The sequence below is a fragment of the Cnephaeus nilssonii genome, assembly GCF_951640355.1.
Source record: "Cnephaeus nilssonii genome assembly, chromosome: 21".
Classification (NCBI taxonomy): Eukaryota; Metazoa; Chordata; class Mammalia; order Chiroptera; family Vespertilionidae; genus Cnephaeus; species Cnephaeus nilssonii.
The window spans coordinates 39,882,928-39,906,431 of record NC_137092.1 but is presented as its reverse complement, the minus strand read 5'-3'; the positions used below and the strand labels follow the sequence as shown (position 1 = coordinate 39,906,431).

Genomic DNA, 23,504 nt, shown 5'->3' with positions numbered 1-23,504 from the left:
CCAGCAGCACCCCCTGGGGCTGGGCAGACAGGTGGCTGCTGCTTTCCAAAACTTCAGGGATTTTTCAGGTTTGCCCAGGCCTTGCAGGTGGGTCTGAAGAAGGATTCGCGGGAAAGAGCGCATTCTATTCAGTTCATGCTTAGCCTCAGACCTGCAAGGTTGACCTTGGAGACAAAGGTGCCCCAGACTGGGTGATTCCTGGACACGGGGCTGGGAATCCTCCCCGAGGGGCCCTGTTGCCCTGGGATGGGATGGATGCCCCTCCCCTGTGGTGACTGCAGAGCACGCTGCCTTTCTGCTGTGTCACTGCCCCGAGAGGCACGTGCGAAGCCGCTCCGGGGGGCTCCGGGAGGTGGGGGAGATGAAACCAAGGAGTCTGGCTTTTCAGCAATAGGGACGGGAGGGGAGCGCATGCCCAGGACTGCCCGGAACGTCTGGCCATTTGAGCTGTCTTCCCAATCCCTTTAGTCCCAGGGATTTCACAACCAAACGAAGGGGTCGGGACCCGCAAAGAGACGCCAAAGCACGTCAGTGAAAATACCAGCCAGGGACTCCACACCCAGGAGAGTCCGCGGTGGCTGGGTCACGTGTGGACAGGGTCGCCGAGGTCTAGACTAGCATGGATCGCCTGGCAGTGCCATTGGTCTCCAAAGGAAGACTCCGTGGGGGTCGGTCGGCCTCCTTCACCTTCCAGGCCCCGCGGCCCGGCTGCGCTCTGGGTGGGTCTGGCAAGTGTCCTGCTTGAGGTGGTTCGGGCCGCCCACACGGAGCGCAGCCGGGCAGCCAGGGGAGGGCAGGGCTGGAACCTCAACCGCAGCGGCGGGGAGCGCCCAGGGGGCGGCAGGTGCAGGAGCGGGGAGGCGGGGCGGAGCTGGGCAGAGTCCCCGACTCCTAGGCGTCCCGGAGTGACCTTCCCCACCCGCCCGGGCCTAGGAGGGCGGACCTGCGGCAGAGGAACCCAGGAGCGCGCAGGGAGAGCGAGCGCGGACGGGACTAGATCAGTACAGCCGGGCCGGGGCTCCGGGAGTCTGCGGGGCGCCGGGGCGACGCAGGTGCAAGACCCCGCACGACGGAGGGGCTGGCGGGCGCCGGGCCGGAGCGAGGAGAGGGCTGCGCGGTGCCGCCTGCTCTCTCCCCGCCGCCCCTCTCCGCGCCCCCGCGCGCCTGCCCACCCCTCTCGCCACCGCGGCTCCTTTGTGCCGGCCCCACGCCCGCCCCGGGGCCCCGCCCTCCGCGCCGGCGATTGGCCCGCTTGGCCGCTAGTGGGCGGGGTCCCGCGGCGCCGCGGCGCGCTATATAGTAAAGGTAGAGCGTGCGCCCTCCGCCAATTGCTGGGCTCGCGGCGTCGCAGTCGTGCCCGGCGCCCGCCCGTTTGTCCGTCCTTCCCTCTGACTTTCTCCGGCCCCGGCCGTCTCCGCAGAGGTCACCGGAGGCGGGGGCCCAGTTCGCGTTCCCGGTGGCAGCAGGAGTGGCAGCTGCGGGCTCCCGGAGCCCCCCGAGCTCCAAGGGCAAGAGGAGCGGGTGGTGGACCAAAGAGAGCCCGTGAGCGGCCGCGTGCCCACCAATAGGTGCGGGGCTCGGAGCCGCCCAGCCCGCGGTCCCTCCCTCCGCCCCCGCCTCCTCCCCCCTCTCGCTCTCGCTCCTGCTCCTCCGCGGCGCGTCTGGCACTCGGAGCGCCGCAGCGGCAGCGGCGGGTGCAGCCTGCGCAGATCCCGGCCGGCGCCGAGCGGCAGCGGACCCAGGGCGCACGCCGCAGTCCCACTGCAGCCCCGCGGCAGCTGCTGACCCGCCACCATGGCCCGCGGAAAAGCCAAGGAGGAGGGCGGCTGGAAGAAATTCATCTGGAACTCGGAGAAGAAGGAGTTTCTGGGCAGGACCGGTGGCAGCTGGTGTAAGTACGGGGGCCGCGGCTCCCCCCGGCGCCTGTCTCCAGGGCGGCGCATCCCCTGCGGACCGCTCCGCTCCGCACCGCGCGCGGTGGAGGGTGGAGGCGCCGCAGGCTGGTCGCCCAGGGCGGACTGCGGAGAAGCCGGCGCGGCGCGGGGTGGGGGCCGAGCGCCAGGCGGAGGGCTCTCCGCACCGTAGCGGTCTTGTTTGGGTCATTTGCGGTCTATCGATCGAGACCTTCCCTGCTGGGAATGGTCAGGCGTGGGAAACTAGATGGGTCTCTCCCAACGGTCATGTTCCAGGTCCTTACAAAACAACCAGGAGGCGTGAGGATGAGGGCAATCGGGCGCAATGCGGGCGAGGCTGCGTGTTTTAGCGCCTTCCAGCCTCAGTAGGTGCCCCGGGCGCGGGCGGGAACCATCCCCACTGCGGTATTTCTGAGCGATGCCCCAGTCCCCCGCGACCTCCCCCAGCCTGCACCGCCCGCCCGGGCCCTGAATCACCGCAACGTCTGGTTGATTTCCATGTCCACTCAGAGCTGCGGCACCGGTGCTGAGTGGGTTATGGTGAAGGGTTTGTCTCAGGAATAAATGGCACAAAGGCACAAGCAGGTCATTGTGTAAGATTTTGGGCAGCCTGTAGCTTAGCTGGATACGTTCCCCCCCCCCCCCCCCCCGCAACCCCCATTGAAAATTAAATACCACACGTGTCTTCTGCCTCCGTGCACCTGGAGGGTGACATAGGTGTGTGTGTGTGTGTATGTGTGTGTGTGTGTGTGTGTGTGTGTGTTTGTTTAAAGGTCATTTTGAAGGGCAGAGTTGTAGGCAAATCTGAGTCGTGACTGCAGTGAGAGAGGGAGGGACTCTCCCTGCTGCATCACTGCCCCCTCCCCTCTGGTATCATCACCACCACCATCATGGACACCACCTGCACCCCCTTGCAGCCCGAGGGAGCCCGGACAGGGGCCGGCGGAGGGTCCTGATTGGAAGACTCTGTGGGCATCAGCAGAATGAGTCAGGGAAATAGCGCTTGGCTGACATTTTGAAATGGAAGAAGCCAGAATCTATGGTTTTTTTAATAAAGAAAAAGAAAATGCAGCCTGTGGTGTAGGCCCCTCTTGATTGAAAAGTGAAGGGTTAATACTGCATCACCCTTCAAGGTTAGTCAAGGTGAAACCTCATCCCAAGGTGTTCCTGGGAAGCACGGGTGCCCCTGAGCCGTGTTACATGTAGATCTTCACGGAGGTGGCTTTTCGCTCGTGTTTTACGTTTTCTTGTGTTTGGGGGAAGACTGTTCTTCAGTGGGATGATTGCCATAGCTGCTCTGCGTTGTCCTAACGCGGAGGGAACCTGGCCGTCAGGGCGTGTGGCGTGAACAGCTCCCTGTGACTGGAAGGAGGCCTGGGGGTGGGGGTGCATTGCGGAGGGGCCCCCTTCTCCCACTCCCCGGCACCTCCCTGCCCTGGTGGGCTGTCTCCAGCGTTGGCAGGGGCCGTGGCCGCATTGACTCTGGGAATATTGCGAAATTTGCCCTCTCGTGTCCCCCCCTCCCTGACTAAGTATATATTTTTTTCCTCATTCCAATTGCAGACTAATATTTGCTTTGGAGGGTAAAGCTGTATGGAGGTACTTGTTCTCTAAGCCAACATTTAAGGGGGCAGCACCCCCATAGGAGATGGGGGGGGAGAGGGGGAGGGAGGGAGAGGGAGTGAGTGTGTTAATGTTTGTGTCTCGGGTCCACACCGCACAATGGATGGACACGCAGACACCGGGACCGTGGGCCTGGCCCACCTTTCCTTCGCTCCCGGGCAGGTGCTGGGCCGGAGCTCAGGGTCTGCTCTGCGCTAACATGTCGCGGCGCTGGGCGCTGTGGGAAAGGTCAGAGCCCCGGCAGCAGCGGCGGCGGCGGCGGCGGCCTCCCCCGGGAAAGGCCACCTTTGCAGCCCGGCCTGCACGCGCCCTTGGGACTCGGGCGGGGCGCCCTTGGCTCAGCCTCGCCTGCAGGTAGATGGTCACCCAGGGCGCAGGAGCCTCCTGGCACCTGCTGCGGGGACCTTGGCAGGAAGTCCCACCTTTTTAAGTTAATGCACATCGCCCGTGCCACCCCCCCTTTACTGCGTTCACAGGACTCGCAGGTTTCATGTTTCCTGCTCTCTGTGACCCCTTTGAAGGGTCCTCCCCTCCCCCCTTTGGACAACCTTTATATTACCCATATTTTTTAAAAGGAAGAAAAACTGCATCAGAGCAAAACGCCTCTACAGCCTGCCCCCTGTGCCCTGGCTGGCTGGTGCCATTTGCCCAGCTCCCTCTGAGCAGCCCCCGGGGGCCAGTGCAGGCCCCGCCCGTTACCCCCACCCCCCACCCCAGGGGCTGTGCCTCGGCACCTGGGCACCTTTTGCTGAGTGACACCTTGGAGCAAGAGGGGAATTCCTCACCTCCCGCCTCCCTAGGGGCCCACCTTGGGCAACCAGAACGGCTGCATCTTAAGTGCAATCAGAGTGGCTGGCCCGTGCCGCCTCCCTCTCCCCCACCCCCCTGCTGCATTCGTGTTGCAGATGGCAGCCTCCATTATGCACCTCCCCGTGTGGTTGGCGTGGGGGGTCCGGGTCCGAGGGCGGGTCTAGAAAGGCTCTGGGCGCTGGAGCCAGTGTGGCTGAGCCAAGGGCACGGCCGAGGTGGGGGCAGCACGCAGAGGCTGCGTGTTCTCGCGGACCGTGCCGCACCAGCCTTGCACCTCTCAGGAGCAGCCGCTGGAAAAATTTTCCAGATCTCTTGACGTCACAGCCTTGCCATTTGCCTGCCGCTGCCTGGATACGGCGCAGCGCTTAACCCTTGCTGGCCGGGCGGCCGCGGTGGAGCTGGGCAGCTGACTTCTGCCTTCGGCCGCCTTTGCCTTCGCTGGCCTCTGCCTGGACCCCTTCTGACAGGGTCATAATCAGTCACTTTGGTGTGCTTTTTTGGCATGGTTTGCTTATTTTAACAACTCTCTGGTAGGATTACTTGCTGATAGGAAAGCTGGGGTTTTAAATGGATGGAGACCCGGCTAATGCCCCCCCAACCCCACCCCGCACCCACACACACACAGGTCCCTCTCCCCACCCTCGTCCACTTCTTTTCAATAACACGTTTGCTCTGCAGCTTGTTCCCAAGGACCCCGCACCTCGTGCATGCGATCTGGACCTTTTCTAGACGCCACGCAGGGCCCCTCTGCAGTCACGTTGCAGACGGTAACCTCACTCTCACTGCTCCCCACTTCGCATTCGCGTTGAGCTGTGTGGCTGGCGCAGGCGGCCGGGCCGCGCCTGGTACAGCCTGGTACCGTGCAGCTAATCGGGAGGTGATCCTGGTAAACGGTAACTGACAGCTCAGGGAGCCTCCGGCCCCGGGTGTTTGGCTTTCTTGCTTCTTCAGCTATCTCAGCCTCTGCTGTTCCGGGAAAAAGAAAATGCAGCTCACCTTAGTCATGTCATTCTTCGGGGTGCAGTCAGAGGATGAAATACAAATGGGCTGGCCATTTTTACTAGTGCATTTTCTTTTTTTCTTTTTTAAATACTTTTTTATTGATTTCAGAGAGGAAGGGAGAGGGAAAAAAATCAATGATGAGAGAGAATCGTTGATGGGCTGCCTCCTGCACGCACGCCCCCTACTGGGGATCAAGCCCACAACCCGGGCATGTGCCCTTGACTGGAATCGAACCCGGGACCCTTCAGTCCGCAGGCCGACTCGCTACCCACTGGGCCACACCAGCCAGGGCTGTGTTTTCTTTTTTTCTGGTTTGCTGCACCCAGAGGGAAGCCTGGGTGTGAGTGACGAGCAGGAGAGCCACCGGCCCTGGGCACGCCTGGCGGCCGCAGCGCCATGTGCCGGAACAGGCAGCAGAGGCATGGCTGTGAGAGGGAAGTGTCGGGTAAGCTGGCACCGCACAGGGTTCTGCGGGAAGAGGCTGCCATTTGCAGCGTGTTGCAGAAGCACAGACAGGGCCCTGGATTTCATGGGCGACCTTCATGGACATTTCTTAAATTTGGGGAATACAATTTTTTCCTATAAAGAATCTTAGTCCTAGTTGAACACTCCTCCTACCCCAACCCCCCCTGACAGGCACACCGCAATGGAGGCTGTTTCCCCTCCCCCTCCCCCCTCCCCCCTCCCCCTGCCTGTCATACTGGTCAGGGCTGGAGCAGGAACCCTGCAGGCACAGGTGCGGGGGTGGCAGGGGGGGGGGAGGGGAGGAAGGCGTGCACGCTTCCCTGGGAAGATTCGAGGGGCGTTCTGAGCACGTGACTGCATCACAGCATCTGTTCTGTCTGCTCTCCTTGCAGTTAAGATCCTTCTGTTCTACCTGATCTTTTACGGCTGCCTGGCCGGCATCTTCATCGGGACCATCCAGGTGCTGCTGCTCACCATCAGTGAATTTAAGCCCACCTACCAGGACCGCGTGGCCCCGCCAGGTAACGTGAGCGTGCGCACGCTCAGTGCTTCCCGAGGGGGGCGGGGGGCGGTCCGTGGAGGCGGATTCTCTGACAGCCGTCCGTGCGGCAGCAGGACACAGCCTGCGGGGACAAGCAGCAGCTTCCCTCTGAGTCCGGCTCCTGCCCTCGCTGCAGGCGGAGCCGGGCCGCAGGGGGCATCTCTCCGCTCCCCCCCCCCCGCCTCCGCCACCGGCCACAGGGTCCAGCTGGCCTCCGTCCTGGGCCCGGTCCCTGTGGGCCACAGGCCGTTAGGGGGCTCTTACTCGAGGGGACTGTGACTCAGAGAAATCCTTTAAAACACCGCTTGGCCCCTGTTTTCAAAGGCGAACTGATTTCACACGGGAGGAGCCAGCGTTTCAGGGGTCCATCCCCCCACCTGCTGCTGACCTACAGTTTGACCTTGAACAAAAGCACCCACTTCCATTCTCAGTATTATTACCTGTTTAGTGAGCATCTATTTACTGGCTTTTGGGACCCACTGCCGTTTAACTGTCTCCTTTAGCTCTGAAAACGTGGCTTCCCAAAGCTTCTGGAAAATGCAGGACCACACGAGGGCCGGCACCCCCCGATGCTCGCAGGGCAGGGCGTGCAGCCTCGGGCGTGGCTGTCCTGTCTCTGAAGAGTCACTGGCGGGGGGGCCTGGCGGGAAGGAAATGTTGCATAACTTCCAGGTTCTCATTATAGGTGACCTTGGGGGTGGCAGTGGCGTGTCCCCTCCAGTGTCCCTGGGCAGCTGTTGGGGAGCAGCTGTATTGGGGGGACAGTCCTGGGCTGTCTTCGGGCACTGAGCAGCCTCGGTCACACCACCTCCTTGGCTGTGGGAGGGACTCTGAGAACATCCCCGAACGTGGAGGTGGCGAGCGGGCCTTTTAGCCTCACGTCAAGTCGTGTCTGATGTCAGGAAACCCCAATATTCCCAGATCCGTTTAGGTCTAGGGGATGTGGGAAGTGGAAAAAGAAAACATGTAAGTATATAAAATTACTTAAACCTGCTCTTCATAACCCCGTTTCCAGCAACATCCCCAAGGAGAGGGCGTCTGTGGGAGGCTGCAGGGGATTCTGGGAAACGTCCGCCACAGTAAAGCGTGGCTTGTCTTCCCGCGTCCTCTTCTGTTCCAGTGTTACGGGGGCATTAGTAATCCTAGTTTAAATTTGTACAGACCTTTCGTTTGCCATTTGAGAGCTATTTTTCAATAATGATGCTATTTTAGAAGAATTCTTACATTTACAACCACAGTTGACCAGAAAGTCCAGCATCTTGTCTCATGTGCCACAGTTAGAAAATGGTCCTTTACGGTGTGGGCTCTGGGAGTCAGCCGTTGCTGACGTTCCGCATCTCCTCCGTGTCCTGTGCCGAAGGAGCTGCTACTTTCAAGGGGAGACCAAGTACCTGCCTTTTCAGGGGGATCCTGCAGGTGACCTTGCAGATGACCTTGCTGGGAAACCCCTGGCCGAGGCGCTGGTCCTCCCGCCACCCTCCCGCCTCGGCCAGCCCCTTCCTGAAGGCACATGCTTAGCGCCTATATTTAGCGTCCTCGCAACCGTTGCGGTCCCTGGCCCACAGGAATGCCGGTGGCTCATCTCGGAACTATGCGGTCCTGTCCTTTGGCTGAGTCACAGGCCTCATCCTCCCGCTTCCCTGCCTGTCACCCAGGTTCTTGGTTGTTTCTCTGTCTCTCCTTTTCCTCCGCGCCTCGCCCTTCACTTTGCCAGGGGAGTCTAGGCCAAGCCCCCTCAATCCGTGGCCTTGCCAAGGGACGTGGCATTCCTTTGCAAACGCTGGCGGCCTGGAGGGGGTGGCCAGGTCGCAGAGCTCCGCCTGCTGAGGTGCTCCGAGGGGCCCACGCGCCCTCCTCCTGGCCTCGTGGAGAGCAGATCGTAGCGGTCTGTGTCTTTGATCGGCCGAAGCTGTCCTTCAGGCTGCAGGCGGAACAAATGTGTAGAAGAAAACCCTGGCCATTTTGGGTCTTGAACTCGATGTCTCTAAGCCTCTCTGACATTTAAAGAGGGAAAATTGTAGTTTTCAGCAAACGAACCTGATGAGTGTGGCCGAGTTGGCCCAGTGTCACCGATGGAGGACAAATGGAGGCTGAATTGGAGGTCTAGCAGCCGCCTGGCCTGTCCGGGCGTGGCCCGCCCTGTGCATTCGGAACCGTGAGACCGTGGCCAAGGGAAGCAGCTGGGCAGAGCACTCGGCCCTGCGTGTCTCTGACACTGGATAAGCCGACAGGCTGACCACGAGTCTCGGGACTAGATTACAAAATGAAACGCAGGTCAAGGGAACACAGATACCTCGGCCAGGCTCCTGGGCCAGTGGTCGGCAAACTCATTAGTCATCAGAGCCAAATACCAACAGGACAACGATTGAAATTTCTTTTTGAGAGCCAAATTTTTTAAACTTCTTCTAACGCCACTTGTTCAAAATAGACTCGCCCAGGCCGTGGTATTTTGTGGAAGAGCCACACTCAAGGGGCCAAAGAGCCGCATATGGCTCGCGAGCTGCAGTTTGCCGACCACTGTCCTGGGCGGTGGTGGCCATCGGCCCTGTGGCGATCCTGAGCTCCTTGCGAAGCGCTGTTGCTGTAGGATACTTGGCCTGGGAGGCCCGGGCTAGAGCCTCGGCCGAGATGTTCTGTTGAGACATACTAAATTACTGTACTTTCGGCGTATAAGACAACTGGGCGTATAAGATTTTCCTGGGTTAAAAAGTCGTTTTATACGTCGGAAAATATGGTATATTGGACTATATTGATGGGATTAGATATAATGGATTAGATATATTGGACTACTATATTTTCCGGTGTATAAAACCACTTTTTAACCCAGGAAAATCTTATACGCCCAGTCGTCTTATACGCCGGAAAATACGGTACTGTTCTTGTGGGTCAGAAGGGCTGCTGGTGGCAATTTCACGTTGCCCAACCTACACCTGAATGCGGTGCTGAGCCATTCCACCTGCGTGCACAGTAACGCTGACCTGACAGGGAAGGCGGCCTCTGGAATTGGACACAGCCGCACGCACTGCTTCACCTCACTCAGCCTCAGTTTTCTCCTCTGCAAAATGGGCATGCTATCCTGGGAGGATTAAATAAGAGTAGGTACGGCAAACTGGTGGCATTAAAAGGCAGCTATTAACAGCCACGTTCCATAACCCCCGGACAGGCTGAGCTGTGGCTGATACAACAGAGGCGCTTTATGCACTCGCGTTTTCCTGAGGTTAATAGAATCCTGGCTTTCTGTGAAAAGTTTTTGGGAGAAATTGGAATAGGAAGCATGTTTGAGAAACGAAGTAAACTTAAATGACATTGTAGTTCTGTAACCTCCCATGGGGTTAGCCCCAGGCAGACCTCTTAGGGGAGTCCCATGGTGGTCAGCTCTGTCCTCTCCCGATGATGCGGCGGGAGGGCTCTAGACAGGCCGAGACCCACATGCACACCAGCTCACGCCCCCCAGGCCCAGCCCTGGTTTGCCCCTGGGTCCTTGCCCCCAGCTCATTGAGCAGCAGTGGCATGAAGGAAGGTCCCTGTGTGTGGCTCGTGGGCCAGGGAAGGTGGAGCCAGCTCTGGCTTCCTGCTGAGCAGGTAGGAACTTGTACTCTTGTCCTTCCTCGCGAGGTTGGGGGTGGCCTTTGTTTTGCTTTGAAGTGCGGAGGGCTCAGGGCACGTGGCTCGTTGGTGGGAGGACGGTAACCAGAACCGAGGTGGGGAACAGGGCGGCGAAGCCAGACCTCGCAGCCCCTCCGCGGCCTCGGCTGCGTGTCGATGGCCAAGGGCACATCTCGTCTTCAAGTCTGTTAGGGTCCGAGGCACTGCCGCTCCAGCTCAGATGAGTGGTTTCTTGAGACGTCATCGCATCCATCAGAATTGCCTTTTTCCCAACGACGTCACTCGGACGACGGCCTTTCCCTTAAACCTCAGGGGGAATTGGAACCGTTGGCCCGTTGTGTTTTGGAGGACTTGTTTCTTCAAAGCCAAGAAGGGGTTTTCCTGCCGTTTCCGATGAGACGGCACCAGTTCGTGATCTGTGAGCCGAAATGATGAACAAACACGCTGGCCTCTCGTGTCCCCTCCCCCCCCCCTCTCTGATGGACCCTCTGAGCTCCAGGCCGCGATGGGTGGCTCTGGGGGGTGGGGTGGGGGGAGTGCAGGATTTCCTAAGTAAAGGGTTGCGGCTGAAACTCCAGTTCCTATCCCTCAGGGTCCCCAGTCTCAGTGGTTTCCCCACCTGCCCATGTTGCTGTTTCTTCATTTCTAAAGACAAGGGTACAACCAATAAGCCCACTTGGGTGCACAGGAAGCCTAGTGGTTAGCGTAAAAAGTTCTTGGAGCCCCAGAAAAATGGGTCTTGCTCTGATAAAGAGACCAGGAGGCTCGGGGGGGGGGGGGGGGTGCGGGGGGGGGGTGGACAGGGCACCGGCCTCAGGGCCTCCGACCCCAGGTGGTGCAGTGCGTGGGGGCGGCTGCCTCAGTGCCCTCATCGTAGTAATCTCGTGACCCGAGGGCCCATGTGACACAAACGAGTTGGGGGGGAAGGAGGGGTAGGGAAGTATTTTCTAGTGGCTTCCAAGCAGAAAAGCACACCTTTCCCCACCTCCACGCATGAATAGACATAATCAAATACCAGGTCTAACGTGGTGTCCTGTTTCAGGATATCGGCCCCTTGGCCAGCGTTTGTTTTGTATCCAGGCAGGCAGACACACGGCTGTGCTTGTCCCGCAGCTCGGCCTGGACAGGAGGCACAGTTAACGTAAGAGGCTGGGGGCTGCCTCTTGGTTTCTGTCTCCCGCTGTGAGAGCCAGACCTCATTGGGAGGGAGCACATTGGGAGCCGCACAGACTGTCCGCGCCGCCCCTGGGAAACCATGTGCCTGTCAGGCAGCCGCGGGGGCCTTGCCCCAGCTCACCTGGGGGTGCGTGTGCGGCCCAAGCAGTGCCTCCGCCCAGCGAGCATGGCATTCATCTTGGACGGAAGAAGAGGCCCGTCCACCGAGGGCTGTTGAACGTCCAGATGGGTTGTAGAGACAGTCTAGCAACTCGTCTCTCAAGGACTTTCCAAGGAGGCAGATTCCCGGGGGTCTGGAGGAGGTCATGGGGGGCTGCCTGGAGGGGGGCCTTGAGTCTGGGTGGTCCCTGGTCACTGCCAAAGCTGAGCCTGCGGCGGGAGGTGAGGCAAAGGCTGCTGGCTTCCCCTTTACTTTTCCTGTGCCAGACCTCATTGGGAGGGAGCACATTGGGAGCCGCACAGACTGTCAGTACTGCCCCTGTGAAACCATGTGCCTGTCAGGCAGCCGCGGGGGCCTTGCCCCAGCTCACCTGGGGAAACTGATACTGACCTTGCGGAGGCAAAATAAAACCCATAAATATCTTAGTGGCATTTGAAGGGGGAAACTGCATGCACACATATGTATGCACACACATGTACATGCATGTATGCAAATGTACTTGCGCACATGTGTGAGTCTATACATAGGTGTGCATGTGTGTGCAAATGTGAGCATGCACGTGTATATGTGTACATATGTGAGTCTATGCATCCATGTAGGTATACATGTATGTATATGTACAAGTGTGTGTACAAGAGTGAGCATGCACCTGTATATGGTGTACACATATGAATGCATGCACATGTGTGTGCACACATTTTGGTTGTTACATGTATGTGTGCACACATATGAGTGTGCATGTGTATGTAGGTGTATATGTGTACATAGGTACGTGTCTGTGTGTGTGTGTGTGTATGAAATATACCCCCCATTTTTTATTGAAAATTACTTCTCAACGCACAGGAGAGACAGGATATGCAGGTAATGTGTCCGTGGCTGTGTTGACTAGTGTTTCTCTGCCCTTGGTGGTCAGATGGGTGCCTGCCTGAGGTTTCTGTGGAGAAGGAGGCTTATTTGGAGAGAGTGCAGGTGAACCTTGAACAACAGGAGGGTTAGGGCGCTGGCTCCCCTGTGCAATGGAAGACCCACATCTAACTTCTCACTCCCCCAAAACTCACCGCTCATAGCCGCCTGCGGACCAGACGCCTGTCCGAGAGCATAAACAGCCCATTAACACATTTGGTGTGTGACGTGTTGCCTCCTGCGTGCTTACGATAAAGTGGCTAGAGAAAAGATGTTATTAAGAAAATCATACGGAAGAGAAAATACATACATACATTTTATGCATTCATGACATACCTAACTTTTTCTTAATTTTAAAATAAGTATTTATAGAATACAATATTTTTGCCTGAACTTGCGGAGGCAAAATAAAACCCATAAATATCATTCATCTGTGAGTTTTTCATGTTATTACAAACTTCCAGAAAATTTTCCAATGAATTGAAAGAACCCTCACGCCAGTCGGCCGCGGTCCTGGGTCTGTGACGTGCCAGAGGGACCGCTCGGCAGGCGCCCGCCACTGTGCTCCGGGCTTCACGTGAGTCACCGCTACAAGGTTCCGTGGCTGCGGTCTCACGTACATACTTCACACGAGTAGGTTGAGAAATTGTCAACTTGATACGTTTTATAAACCTAATGGACACCATAATGCTTATTTCTTAATGAAAAGCCTCTTTCTCCTTCCTTTCCCTTCTCCAACTTGCGTTCCCCTCGGGTTACGAACACCCACTAACGCCTTGTGTCTCAGCGCCGGGGACCAGTGCAAGGCACGTGGTTTCCAAATCCTATGGGAAGCTGACAACAGCGTTAAAAGCCAGATGTTAAAATCTGCACATCCTAATGATCACATCAGTCCTCTCAGGGGGCTCCATTAAGTTATAATCAAGACGTACTTGAAGGCAGAGGGTCACATTTGCAAAGCCATGCAGAGCTCAGCACGGTTAACGCCAGTTCGGACACGAAGGGGCCGCAGGTCAGCTGTTTCCTGGACTCTCACCTGAAACCACCAGCCAGGGAGCCAGGGCGGTGTCCTGCTGTCGGTCTGGAGTGACCACCGCAGACAGCGTGGCCTTGTCCACACCGGGACGAGCCGTCGGAGGGGACAGCAGGTGGAGGCCAGGAAGAACCGGCCCACGTGGGGCCCACGGTGAACGGGCTGCCCGGTCCCGCCCCCTCCTTTCTCTGTCTCCCCATTCGTCTGAAAACGACAAGGTAGCTGAAAGGATGTAGACGGCGGGTCCGGGGCCGCCTCGGCTCCTGGGGGTGTGACTGCTTTCGGGGAGTCACTGAGAAGGGGAATGCGTTCCCAGCGCTCAGAGGCCTGAGTCGCCGAGCTAAGGCTGTCCAGGCGGACGGGGACCCGGTGGCTTCAGGAGCGAGCCCTCCACCGCAGGCCCTGGACGCGGGCCGACGGGGTGGCAGGGAGACCTCCCGAACCCGGGAGGAGAGCAGAGCGCTTCTGTCTTGTGCTCCTCAGGGGAGGGTTCAGGAGAGCCGACCGCATGACCTAAACCCAAACCATTGGTGCTGCTGTTCTGGGAACGTCCACAGGAGAAGTGGCTTTTCCGGGAGGAGGTCACGGAGGCTTGTGCCAGTAGCTCAGGCCTCAGAGGCCGCGAGGGAAGCTCCAGCTGTGGAAGAGGGGCCGGGGCGGGCTTCCGGGACTCAGCCCTGCCCTGGGGACGCGGCCCCCGCCCTCACACCCAGGCTCTGCCGGGAAGGCCTCCGCCCAGGCCTGACCTGCCACAGGATTCCCACCCCGCGCTCAGCGGTCCCTGTCGCCTCCTGCTTCGTGGTGTCACCAGTTTCTGGTGTTTCTCTGCACAGAACAAAGTCAGGATTCTTCCAGAACCTTCCATCTGCATTTCTCTCCTGTCTACAGGCTTGGACAGGCGTGGCTTGTGCGCCATGCTGCCTGGGGGGGTTGGGCTCGGGAAACGTGTGATTCCATTCCTGGGTTGTCATTGCTCCTTGCCCCATCTGGGGAGATGGAGACAAGTTGTCTCTCTGGCCATTGGTGCTGTTTGCATGTAGTCGCATCCGCATTTGCGTAGATCAGGCCTGAGGTGCTGAGCACAGGGGCGCTGCTGGCTGCTCATTGCAGGGCTGAGCCCCGGGTGAGCGCGGATGTCGCTGGGCCGCGCCCTCCGGGATGAAGGGCGCCCGGGGGTGAAGCCCAGGCGCGGGCGCGGCAGCTGGTGCCGTGGCTCCCGCCTGTCCCGGGTCTGGGCAGAGACCCCTGCGGCGTCGCGGGGAACGGAAGGTGTCTGCAGGTCCCTCCTGGCCCGCTTTGGTCTGGGAGAGCCTGAGGGGGGGTGCAGGTGAGCGGCAGGGGCGGTGAGGGAGCCAGGCCAGAGGGGCCGTGAGCTGGGACTCCCCTCCCAGCTCAGGTCCTGGGGTTACCTCCGCCCGAGCTCCGGGGCTCACTTCCGCTCTGACTGTCCGAGAGGCTCCCCAAGCTCGGCCCAGGATCGCCGACATTTTGTCAGCAGTTTGGTTTTTGCTGTGTCACCCGCTCTGCTGATGGCCTGTGGACGGCATGGTGGTACCAGTCACCCTGAGGTCCCTTAGGTCTGCCGGCCAGTCCTCCCCACGTTCCCCATCCATCCCTGAGATCCATCCCTGAGGTTCGGGGAGGCCGCTCTCCTGTGCTCCCCTCTGTGACCACCCTCCTGCCTCTGCTTCCCCAGCCGGGGACTGTCCGCCCTGCCTGCTGGTCTTGCCCATTTCTGCCCCAGCACACAGAATCCTGGGTGGTTTCTACCTGGGATGCGTTTCCCAGCCCCCTGCCCGCAGACTCAGAGGCCTTGTCTGAGTTCTCTGGGGCCCACCTGGCCCTGGCTCTCCCCGGCCCCACTCCCCCCACTCAGAATGCTCTGGGAGGACCCCACTCCCCCCACTCAGAATGCTCTGGGAGGACCCCACTCCCCCCACTCAGAATGCTCTGGGAGGACCCAACGCCCCCACTCCGATTGTTCTGGGAGGACCCCACTCCCCCACTCTTGATTGTTCTGGGAGGACCCCACTCCGATTGTTCTGGGAGGACCCCACTCCCCCACTCTTGATTGTTCTGGGAGGACCCCACTCCGATTGTTCTGGGAGGACCCCACTCCCCCACTCCGATTGCTCTGGGAGGACCCCACTCTCCCGGGTTCGGTGACACCTCTGGCCCTGGCTGCCTGTTTCCTGGGGGCCACGAAGGTCACCTCGACTTAAGTGTCTTGTTGCAGTTCAGACCAGCTAGGCCACCGCTCACAGGCCTTCCGACGGTGGGGCGGGGCCCAGGCACCTGCTGGCCCAGGCACGGGTCCCCGGAGAGCCCCTCCTCACCTGGGCTCATCTCCCTCTTCATCTTGGTGGGTAGCTGTCAATGGTACCCAGGTGCCTCTGAGCACAAACCCCACAGCCAGTTTTCCCAGTTTATTGTAGAAAGCTTGTTCAGGGGACATTTAAATTCCTTTGGTCATATAACTTTCTATGGTTTGGGAGCATTTTAAAAAATGTAGATTATTTTATTTATTGATCTTAGAGGGAGAGAGAAACATCGAATTGTTGTTCCACCATCCATGTACTGCCTGATTGAGTCTTTTGTTTTGTTTTTTAAATATATTTTATATTGATTTCAGAGAGGAAGGGAGAGGAGAGGGAGAACAAGATAGAAACATCAATGATGAGAGAGAATCATGGACCGGCTGCCTCCTGCACACCCCCGACTGGGGATTGAGCCCACAACCCAGGCATGTGCCCTGACCAGGAATCAAACTGTGACCTCCTGGTTCATAGGTCAACGCTCAACCACTGAGCCACGCCTGCCCGGCTGCCTGGTTAATTCTTGTATGTGCTCTGACCGGAGATCAATCTGCAGGCTTGGTGTGTTGGGACAATACTCTAACCAACTGAGCCACCTGGCCAGGGTCTAAAAATTATCTTAATTGTAGTAACCTTCCTTTATTTTTAAGCAAAGACTTAAAACATTTTGTTTTTATGAGCAAGTTCTGCTGACTTCCCCTGGACTCCCTCCCTCCCGTTGGCAGCTTCGTCCCCGGCTCCTTCAGGCTCTCATCAGCCTTTGGAAGATAGGGCAGGTCTGGGAGTAGGGTTGCCAGGTTAGCAAATAAAAATACGGGAGGTGCAGCTCCATTTGAGCTAAAGATCAATTACAGGTGACCTTTTAGGTGGGTGTCCCATGTAATGTATGTAGTACGTGTCCATGTACATGTAGGCCATGCTTATGTCAGAGTTCCTTGTGGCTTATCAGGATTTCTGGTGTGGCCAGGCATCTTGCACTCACCTGCATCCGGGACAGAATCCCACTGTGACGGGCACTCCCCGGGGCCCCTGGGAGGGCCGGGCGCTGCTGTGCACACGTCTGGCTAGGAGTCTGGTGAGGGCAGAGTCTTCCGGAAATGACAGAGTCTCAGGCCCGGGTGAAGCGTGGCGCCCCGGGTGCGCGTGCTGAGACCTGTACCCTGGCTGGCACTGCGCCTGCTCAGAATAACCACTGACTTCGGAATGGAAAGCAGGTCCCTCGCATCCATCCCGACCCTCCAGCTCAGGGTAAGAGCCGGAGAAATGTCTGTGGGGTAGGCTGGAGTCTTGTGTCTTGTGGGGCTTGGAGTGGCCTGACCTCACTGGCAGGGGGAGACCCGGGGGGTAAGGCCCGCCGTGAGGCGGGAGGGCGCCTGCGTGGAACTTGATGCCGGCGTGGTAGGGTTGGAACCCCGGTCCCACCGCTTCCCCTGTGACCTTGGGCCCGGTGCTTGACCTCTCCGTGCAAGACGTGCTTTCATTCATAACATGGAGACAGCGCCGATCATGAAATGTGACGCTGTTCTGGGCGCCGAGTGGTTTCCCGAGTGGAGATCGAACCCGTCCCTTCAGGCAGGCGGGGTGAGCAGGGGGGCGGGTGTCCGCGGACAGTCTGCCGTCCGTGGATTCTCTCGGTTGACTTGCTTCTCGCCGGTGATGGTCTGTGTTTCTGCCTCTGCCTGGGCCAGGACTGACACAGATCCCTCAGATCCAGAAGACCGAGATTTCCTTCCACCCCAGCAAGCCCGAGAGCTACGAGCCGTACGTGCTGAACATCGTCCGCTTCCTGGAGAAGTACAAGGACTCGGCGCAGAAGGACGACATGATCTTCGAAGACTGCGGCAGTAAGTCACTCACTCTGGCTGCTGGGTGGGCTCATTCCATCCCCATTGCTGCCATTTAAGCACTGGACGACACTCCTGGGATAATGAGAGATTGCCCTCTGGTCATGTTGAGGGGCCATTTTTAAAATTGATTTCTTTGAGAGAGAGAGAGAGAGAGAGAGAGAGAGAGAGAGGGAGGGGGACTGGAGAGAGACATTGATGCGAGTGAGAAACATTGATTGGTTGCTCCAGCCACTGGGGATTGAACCCGCACCTGGGCATGTGCCCTGATCGGGAATCGAACCCACAACCTTTCGGGGTACCGGATGACGCTCCAGCCAACGGAGCGACCAGGCCAGGGCCATTTTGTGTGTTTCTGAAGGAGGGAGACTTTCTATGGCTCAGGCCTGGATGCAGTGGAGGAAACAATGTAGCCACAGGGCCCGCTCGGGCCCGGGGCCCATGGCTTTTGAGAAGTGCAGTTGCTGTATTTCCAGACTCCCGCCCGCCCTGCGGAGGCGCAGGGCCTTCCTCCCGGCGGCCCTTGGCGGGACCATCTGTAACCGCACTGGCTTCCACCACACAGGACGCCTCTGGCGGGTGGCGCCACGCCAGCCCTTCCGATCCCACCCCAGCACCGAGCAGTCCCACCTTTGCCTGCAGGGTGTCCCTGCCCCACGAGGCGGGCGGCTGCCCTTGTAAGTGCTTTAGGAAAGATTCACTAGTTTAAAGGAACGTTTCACTACGTTTTTCTCTTTAGAATTTAAAGGTTTTCATCTCCCTTTGCAGTAACTTAGAAGGCCTGATGGATTGAACTGAGGCACGTTACCATGGGAAGGGAAAATAGTTAATCTGTGACCTTGAAGATAAATATAAATTATATTTGCCTCAGTATTCTGCAGGATGTTTTGTATCGACTTTGAAATGTACATTTCTTTTCTTCTTTCTCTGGGTTTGGTATGAGGAATAAGAAAAAATGCTCCAACGAAACTTCTCATTTGAAAGAATTTGTAAGAACTCACAGCTGTGAAAGGCAAAGAACTCAAATCCGAAAGAACGTTTTTAGAAAACCTTGAGTAGCGGTTGGAAAGGAAGCAAACCGATTCTTTCCCTCTTTCCTGTTTAACCTGCGAACCAGAGGCACAGCCCCAGGAGGTCCTGGCCCCAGGCCTCCCGGTCCTGAAGATGCGGGGACCCTCCCAGCCTGGGTTCTAACTGTGCCGTCCGCCCGCCCTCCGAGGGCCGAGCTGTGACGGGCGATCCAGTTTCCCCTCGGGCTCCCGACAGCTGAGTCATCCATTATTTAAGGCGGAGAAATATTGCCAGAGACCAGCTGTCATGAGCTCCTTACCGAGCCTGCCGGGGCCCTGGTGGGGGTTATGTGCCGGCACCGGTGTGCTGGGAACCGGGCTGAACCCAGACCCGGCATTCCGGGCGGAGCGGCCGCTGAGCCGGGGCGGGAAGTGGGGGACAGGGTGCCCATGCGCTTGCATTTCCAGGTGTGCCCAGTGAGTTCAAAGACCGAGGCGCCTTCGACAGTGACCCCGGCGAGCGGAAGGTCTGCAGGTTCAAGCTCGAGTGGCTGGGCAACTGCTCTGGGATAAACGACGAGTCGTACGGCTACAAGGAGGGCAAGCCCTGTATCTTCATCAAGCTCAACCGCATCCTGGGCTTCAAACCCAAGGCGAGTCCCGCGCCTCCCCGGCGGGCGCAGACGGGCCGCGCTGCGCGGAGCAGAGACGTGTGGCGGGAGCGTGGGGCAGTGTGAGCGGGCACTGGCGGAGCAGAGACGTGTGGCGGAGCGTGGGGCAGTGTGAGCGGGCACTGGCGGAGCAGAGACGTGTGGCGGGAGCGTGGGGCAGTGTGAGCGGGCACCAGCGAGGGCTTTTGAGGCGCAGCCAGTAGAGCAGCCTGAAACCTTGGGGCCCACCTTGAGGTTCCGCAGCTTCTCCTTGGTCTGGCTTTCTGCAGGGGTTCGGGGGGGGTGGGGGAACCGCGGTTCCCAGGTCAGCGGGTGACCGTTCTGCACCCTGTACTCGGCTCCAGAGAACGGCTTTTATAGCGTGAACTCTTTCCGAGTAGAAATAGGAAAGGGTATCTTTACATTTACAAGCTCCCTGCGCATAGAGCCGTACGCTGGTTTCGGTACTCTCGGAGCCCGGGTATTTTTAAAAACTAACCGGTAATCTGAAAGAACGGTTTATTTTCCTGAACGAGGATTCCCCTGCAGAAGTAACGTTGAATACCACCTGCGTGGAACTTGATGACGGGGCTGTTGGCTTGCGCCTCCGATGGGGGCCGTCCTGGGGTCTGAGGGGTGGCAGGTGCCTCTGCTTTTCTAGAACGGGTGACCGTATTCTCCCATGAACGGCTAATGCTGCCCTCCCCCCACAAGCACGGGCCGCCGGCAGGATCCTGGTCCGTCCGCCCGCGCGGGCACCGCCGCTGTGCGGGCAGTGTGCGTCCCGATGGGATCGACTGCGGTGCAGCCGAGTCCTGACCAAGCTCACTTCGTTTCTGGAACCTGGCCCTCTGTCCGCCAGTGTTGTTTTCCTGTGTAACGTTGCAGGACTGCTGGCAGGGCGTTCTGAGTCCAGTCTGGATCATTCCTTTCTGGTCTCACGCAGCGGCTAGGCCAGAGTATCAGTGCCATGCGGTCCTCCCTTTCTGTCTGACTGCGCGCGAGGCTGTGTGTGTGCATCGCGTGTCGGGAAGGAGTCATTTTCAAAGCGTGCTCGGGCCCCTTCAAGGATGGACCCCTCCTGGACCCCGTCATTCAGGGCAGGGCCCCCCTACCCGTGTGCAGACTGGGCGTCCCTCACAGCGGGAATGCCCGGGCAGTGCCCCCACCGGAGGGGAGGAAGGGGGAGGGCATGCTGGAGGGAGGGAGCATTAAAAGTTATTTACAAAATTACTGACCATTGTGGGTTTTATTTTTAGCCTCCCAAGAATGAGACCTTGGAGAATCTTTCAATGTTGAAGTACAGCCCCTATGTCCTGCCCGTCCAGTGCACCGGCAAGGTGAGGGCTGGGACTTACTGAGGGGGCGCGGCGGGGGCGGGGCGGGGGCACGGCAGGGACACGGCGGGGGCGGGGTGAGGGGAGACAGGGACTGAGGGAGGCTGTTGGAATTAGAGGTAAAACTTCACTATGGGACCTAAGAAACATTGCTCCCGGGAGCAGTCTCTGTCAGTCAAGTTGTAACTATGGAGTAGAACTTCTTAAAAGAACAGAAAGATGTCACGAGAGTGAAACCGCGTGTCATTTCCCCCCGGATGAGGAAGCGGGAAATCTGGATTTGATCAGGTGGAAGGAATATCGTTGGTGGAGCTGAGAGGTGGGCCAGTCCACACGGACTTCTCTGGTCCCATTGGGGGTGAGAAAAGTTGGAGCCCAACCTTTTTTTTTTCATTGGTGATTTCACATAAAAAATTGTCTTTGGTTTTTCTTTTAAAAATATTGGCAGATTCAGGGTAACACTCAGCACATGTTCCCTGTAGACCTAAGAGCAGGTGCCTGGTGCCTTGTTTAGAAGCAACGCGAGAGAGGACACGGACACCTTTCCTGGGGAGGAAAGGCACGTGAGGAGCCATGTCCCGCCCTGCCCTCGGGCCTGTGCTGAGCAGCACTGGTGGGCGCTGTTCCCACGTGTGCGGGACAATCGCCTCCGATGGGACCATTTCTCAAGGCGGCTTTTACAGACAGTCCATGTTGCTGCCTGTGAGACCCCCTCCCAGTGTCCTCAGGCCGCGTCCCCGTGTCAGCGTCTGCTCACTTCCCGAGGGACTGGTGTGTGTGAGAACAAGCCCCATCCAGCACCTGCGCCTTTAACGTCTCATTTCCCTTCGGTTTCTAGCGGGACGAGGACAAGGATAAAGTTGGGAACGTGGAGTACTTCAGCCTGGGCAACTACCCCGGCTTCCCGCTGCAGTACTACCCCTACTACGGCAAGCTGCTGCAGCCCAAGTACCTGCAGCCCCTGCTGGCCGTGCAGTTCACCAACCTCACCATGGACACGGAGGTCCGCGTCGAGTGTAAGGCGTACGGGGACAACATTGGGTACAGTGAGAAAGACCGCTTTCAGGGACGCTTTGATGTAAAGATTGAAGTTAAGAGCTGATCACAAGCACAAACCTTTCCCACTAGCCATTTAAAGAGTTAAGAAAAAGATACAAAAAACCTACTAGTCTTGAACAAACTGTCATACGTATGGGACCTACACTTAATCTCTATGCTTCACACTAGCTTTCCGCATTTCATAGGTTAGAATGTAAATTTAAAGTGTAGCAATAGCAACAAAATATTTATTCTACTGTAAATGACAAAAGAAAAAAATACAAATTGAGCCTTGGGACGTGCCCATTTTTACTGTAAATTATGATTCCATACTGACCTTGGTGAGCAGTGTTCCTGCCCCGAGCATTGCTGCGTGCGCATTTCAGTTCGTGCGCGTCCCGTGGGCGCGCACGCCGGTCATTTTCAAGCCATGTTTTATCGTATCTGTTTTCTACTTTCTGTGAGCAAGTTTGCTGTCCAAGGTGTAAATATGCAATGGGAATGAAACTGGCATGGTACTTCTTTTGGGGGGTGGGGGTTGGCTCTTTCAAAGATAAAGACCCACCTGTGAGCGTTTTCACACACTCCATAGTCTCTCCTGTGGTGTTAGGTCTTTTTCCCCCGGGGCTGGGGGGCTGTCGTGGGGGCTGCACTAAGAGAAACACGGACGGGGAGGGGTGTGCTGTGCTGTGGGGAACGCTGGCTGCCCTCGCCCTGTCCCCGCGCTCTGACGCCGGAGGAGAGCGGGCTCGCCATCGCCGGCCGGGATCAGCCCAGGTGTTTGCTTTGAGCGTTTTCCTTTCCTTTCTCTGAGGCATCACGTGCTGGTGCTGTGTCTTCATGAATGTGTTAACCATTGTCATGGTGGAAGAATTTTATATTTATGCAGTTGTACAATTTTATTTTTTTTCTGCAAGAAAAAGTGTAATGTATGAAATAAACCAAAGTCACTTGTTTGAAAAATAAACCTTTATTTTGGACTTTATAAAAGCAACGCAGTAGCCCGTAGACGGTGTCCGTGCTGTCCGCAGCCACCTCCACGTCCCCGTGTGTACTAGCGCAGACCGCAGCGCCCTTGTTCATCTTGTACTCGGTCAGGTTCAAACAGTGGACAATAAAAGAATGAACGTGCTCCCCCGTGCCTGAGTCCCTCGTCTCCGCGCCGCGGCTCCTCCGTCTCCACGGCTAGTTGTCCAGGATCTTGAAGAAATACTGGACCTGAAAGACACGCATGGCTTCAGTGTGGGTCACCGGGGCGGCGCCTGCAGAGGCCACGGCAGGCCAGGCCTCGGGCCGCGCTCGCCCCCACACCCCCCCCCAGACAGGTGGGCTGGTGGAAGCAGGCCCGGAGAGGAGGGTTTGCAAGTCAGACGTGGTGGATACTCCCTCCCCGGTTCCTGCCGGTGCTTCACCAGATGCGTCTGGTTTAAAACAGCCCCGTTGTCACAGTTCAGTTAAAAAACCAGGTTAGGCCTGAGGCTCGGTAAATGAGCAGGCGCCTCCCTTGCCGTTGGGGTTCAGGGTCTGCCCACGTCCTTACTTGGCCATATTTCAGAACATTCATCAGGTAGAACTGAGCTGAAGGGTTGGTGTCGCTTAACCAAGCTGGGGAATGCCCAGGCAGAGACGGGGCTCATGTTTCTGGACGGGGAACCTCGCACAGGCCAGGCCGAGGGCCCGGCAGTGAGCGCGCCCCCCAGGGAAGCGCGGTCCGCGGGAGGCTGAAACGGCAGCCCGTTCGCGCTCCCGCGCCTGCTCCGTCACAGCCCCGCGGACCGCTGCTCTGTCTGTTCTTTAGAAATATCACCTGAGACGCTGGTATCGCTAGAGCAGCAAAGCGTGAGGGCAAATTAATACCGGAGGGACAATGGCCCCATTGAACAGCAGCAGGAGCGCACGGGCACAGGCCTGGCTGAGGCGCGGAGGAAACGGCAAAGCCTGAAGCAGCACGAAGCGGCCTCAGAGAGTAGCCCCTTCTCCCCCCAGAAATGGAAGGTATCCTTCCTGTGACCCGAGGGGTGTGTTGCTGAAACCCCTCATTGCACAGGGTCCTAAATGTGTGATGTTTATGCACAAGA

At 58.1% G+C, this 23,504-nt stretch overlaps 2 protein-coding genes across 3 annotated transcripts in view; one reads left to right on the top strand and one right to left on the bottom strand.

Annotated features, from left to right (window-relative positions):
• The first annotated feature begins 1,340 nt into the window (after positions 1-1,340).
• On the top strand, positions 1,341-22,558 carry ATP1B1 (ATPase Na+/K+ transporting subunit beta 1). The gene is made up of 6 exons (XM_079761042.1): positions 1,341-1,891; positions 6,206-6,334; positions 17,236-17,391; positions 18,870-19,054; positions 20,311-20,391; positions 21,227-22,558. The coding sequence occupies exons 1-6, from the start codon at positions 1,795-1,797 to the stop codon at positions 21,488-21,490; spliced, it is 912 nt and encodes a 303-aa protein (XP_079617168.1). The 5' UTR covers positions 1,341-1,794; the 3' UTR covers positions 21,491-22,558.
• NME7 (NME/NM23 family member 7) overlaps positions 21,813-23,504 on the bottom strand; it is a 104,879-nt gene continuing 103,187 nt past the window's right edge. For both annotated transcript variants that reach the window (XM_079761037.1, XM_079761039.1), the window contains one exon: positions 21,813-22,644. In XM_079761037.1, coding sequence (XP_079617163.1) covers positions 22,612-22,644 — 33 coding nt within the window. In that variant the 3' untranslated portion in view covers positions 21,813-22,611. The remainder of the gene's footprint in view (positions 22,645-23,504) is intronic.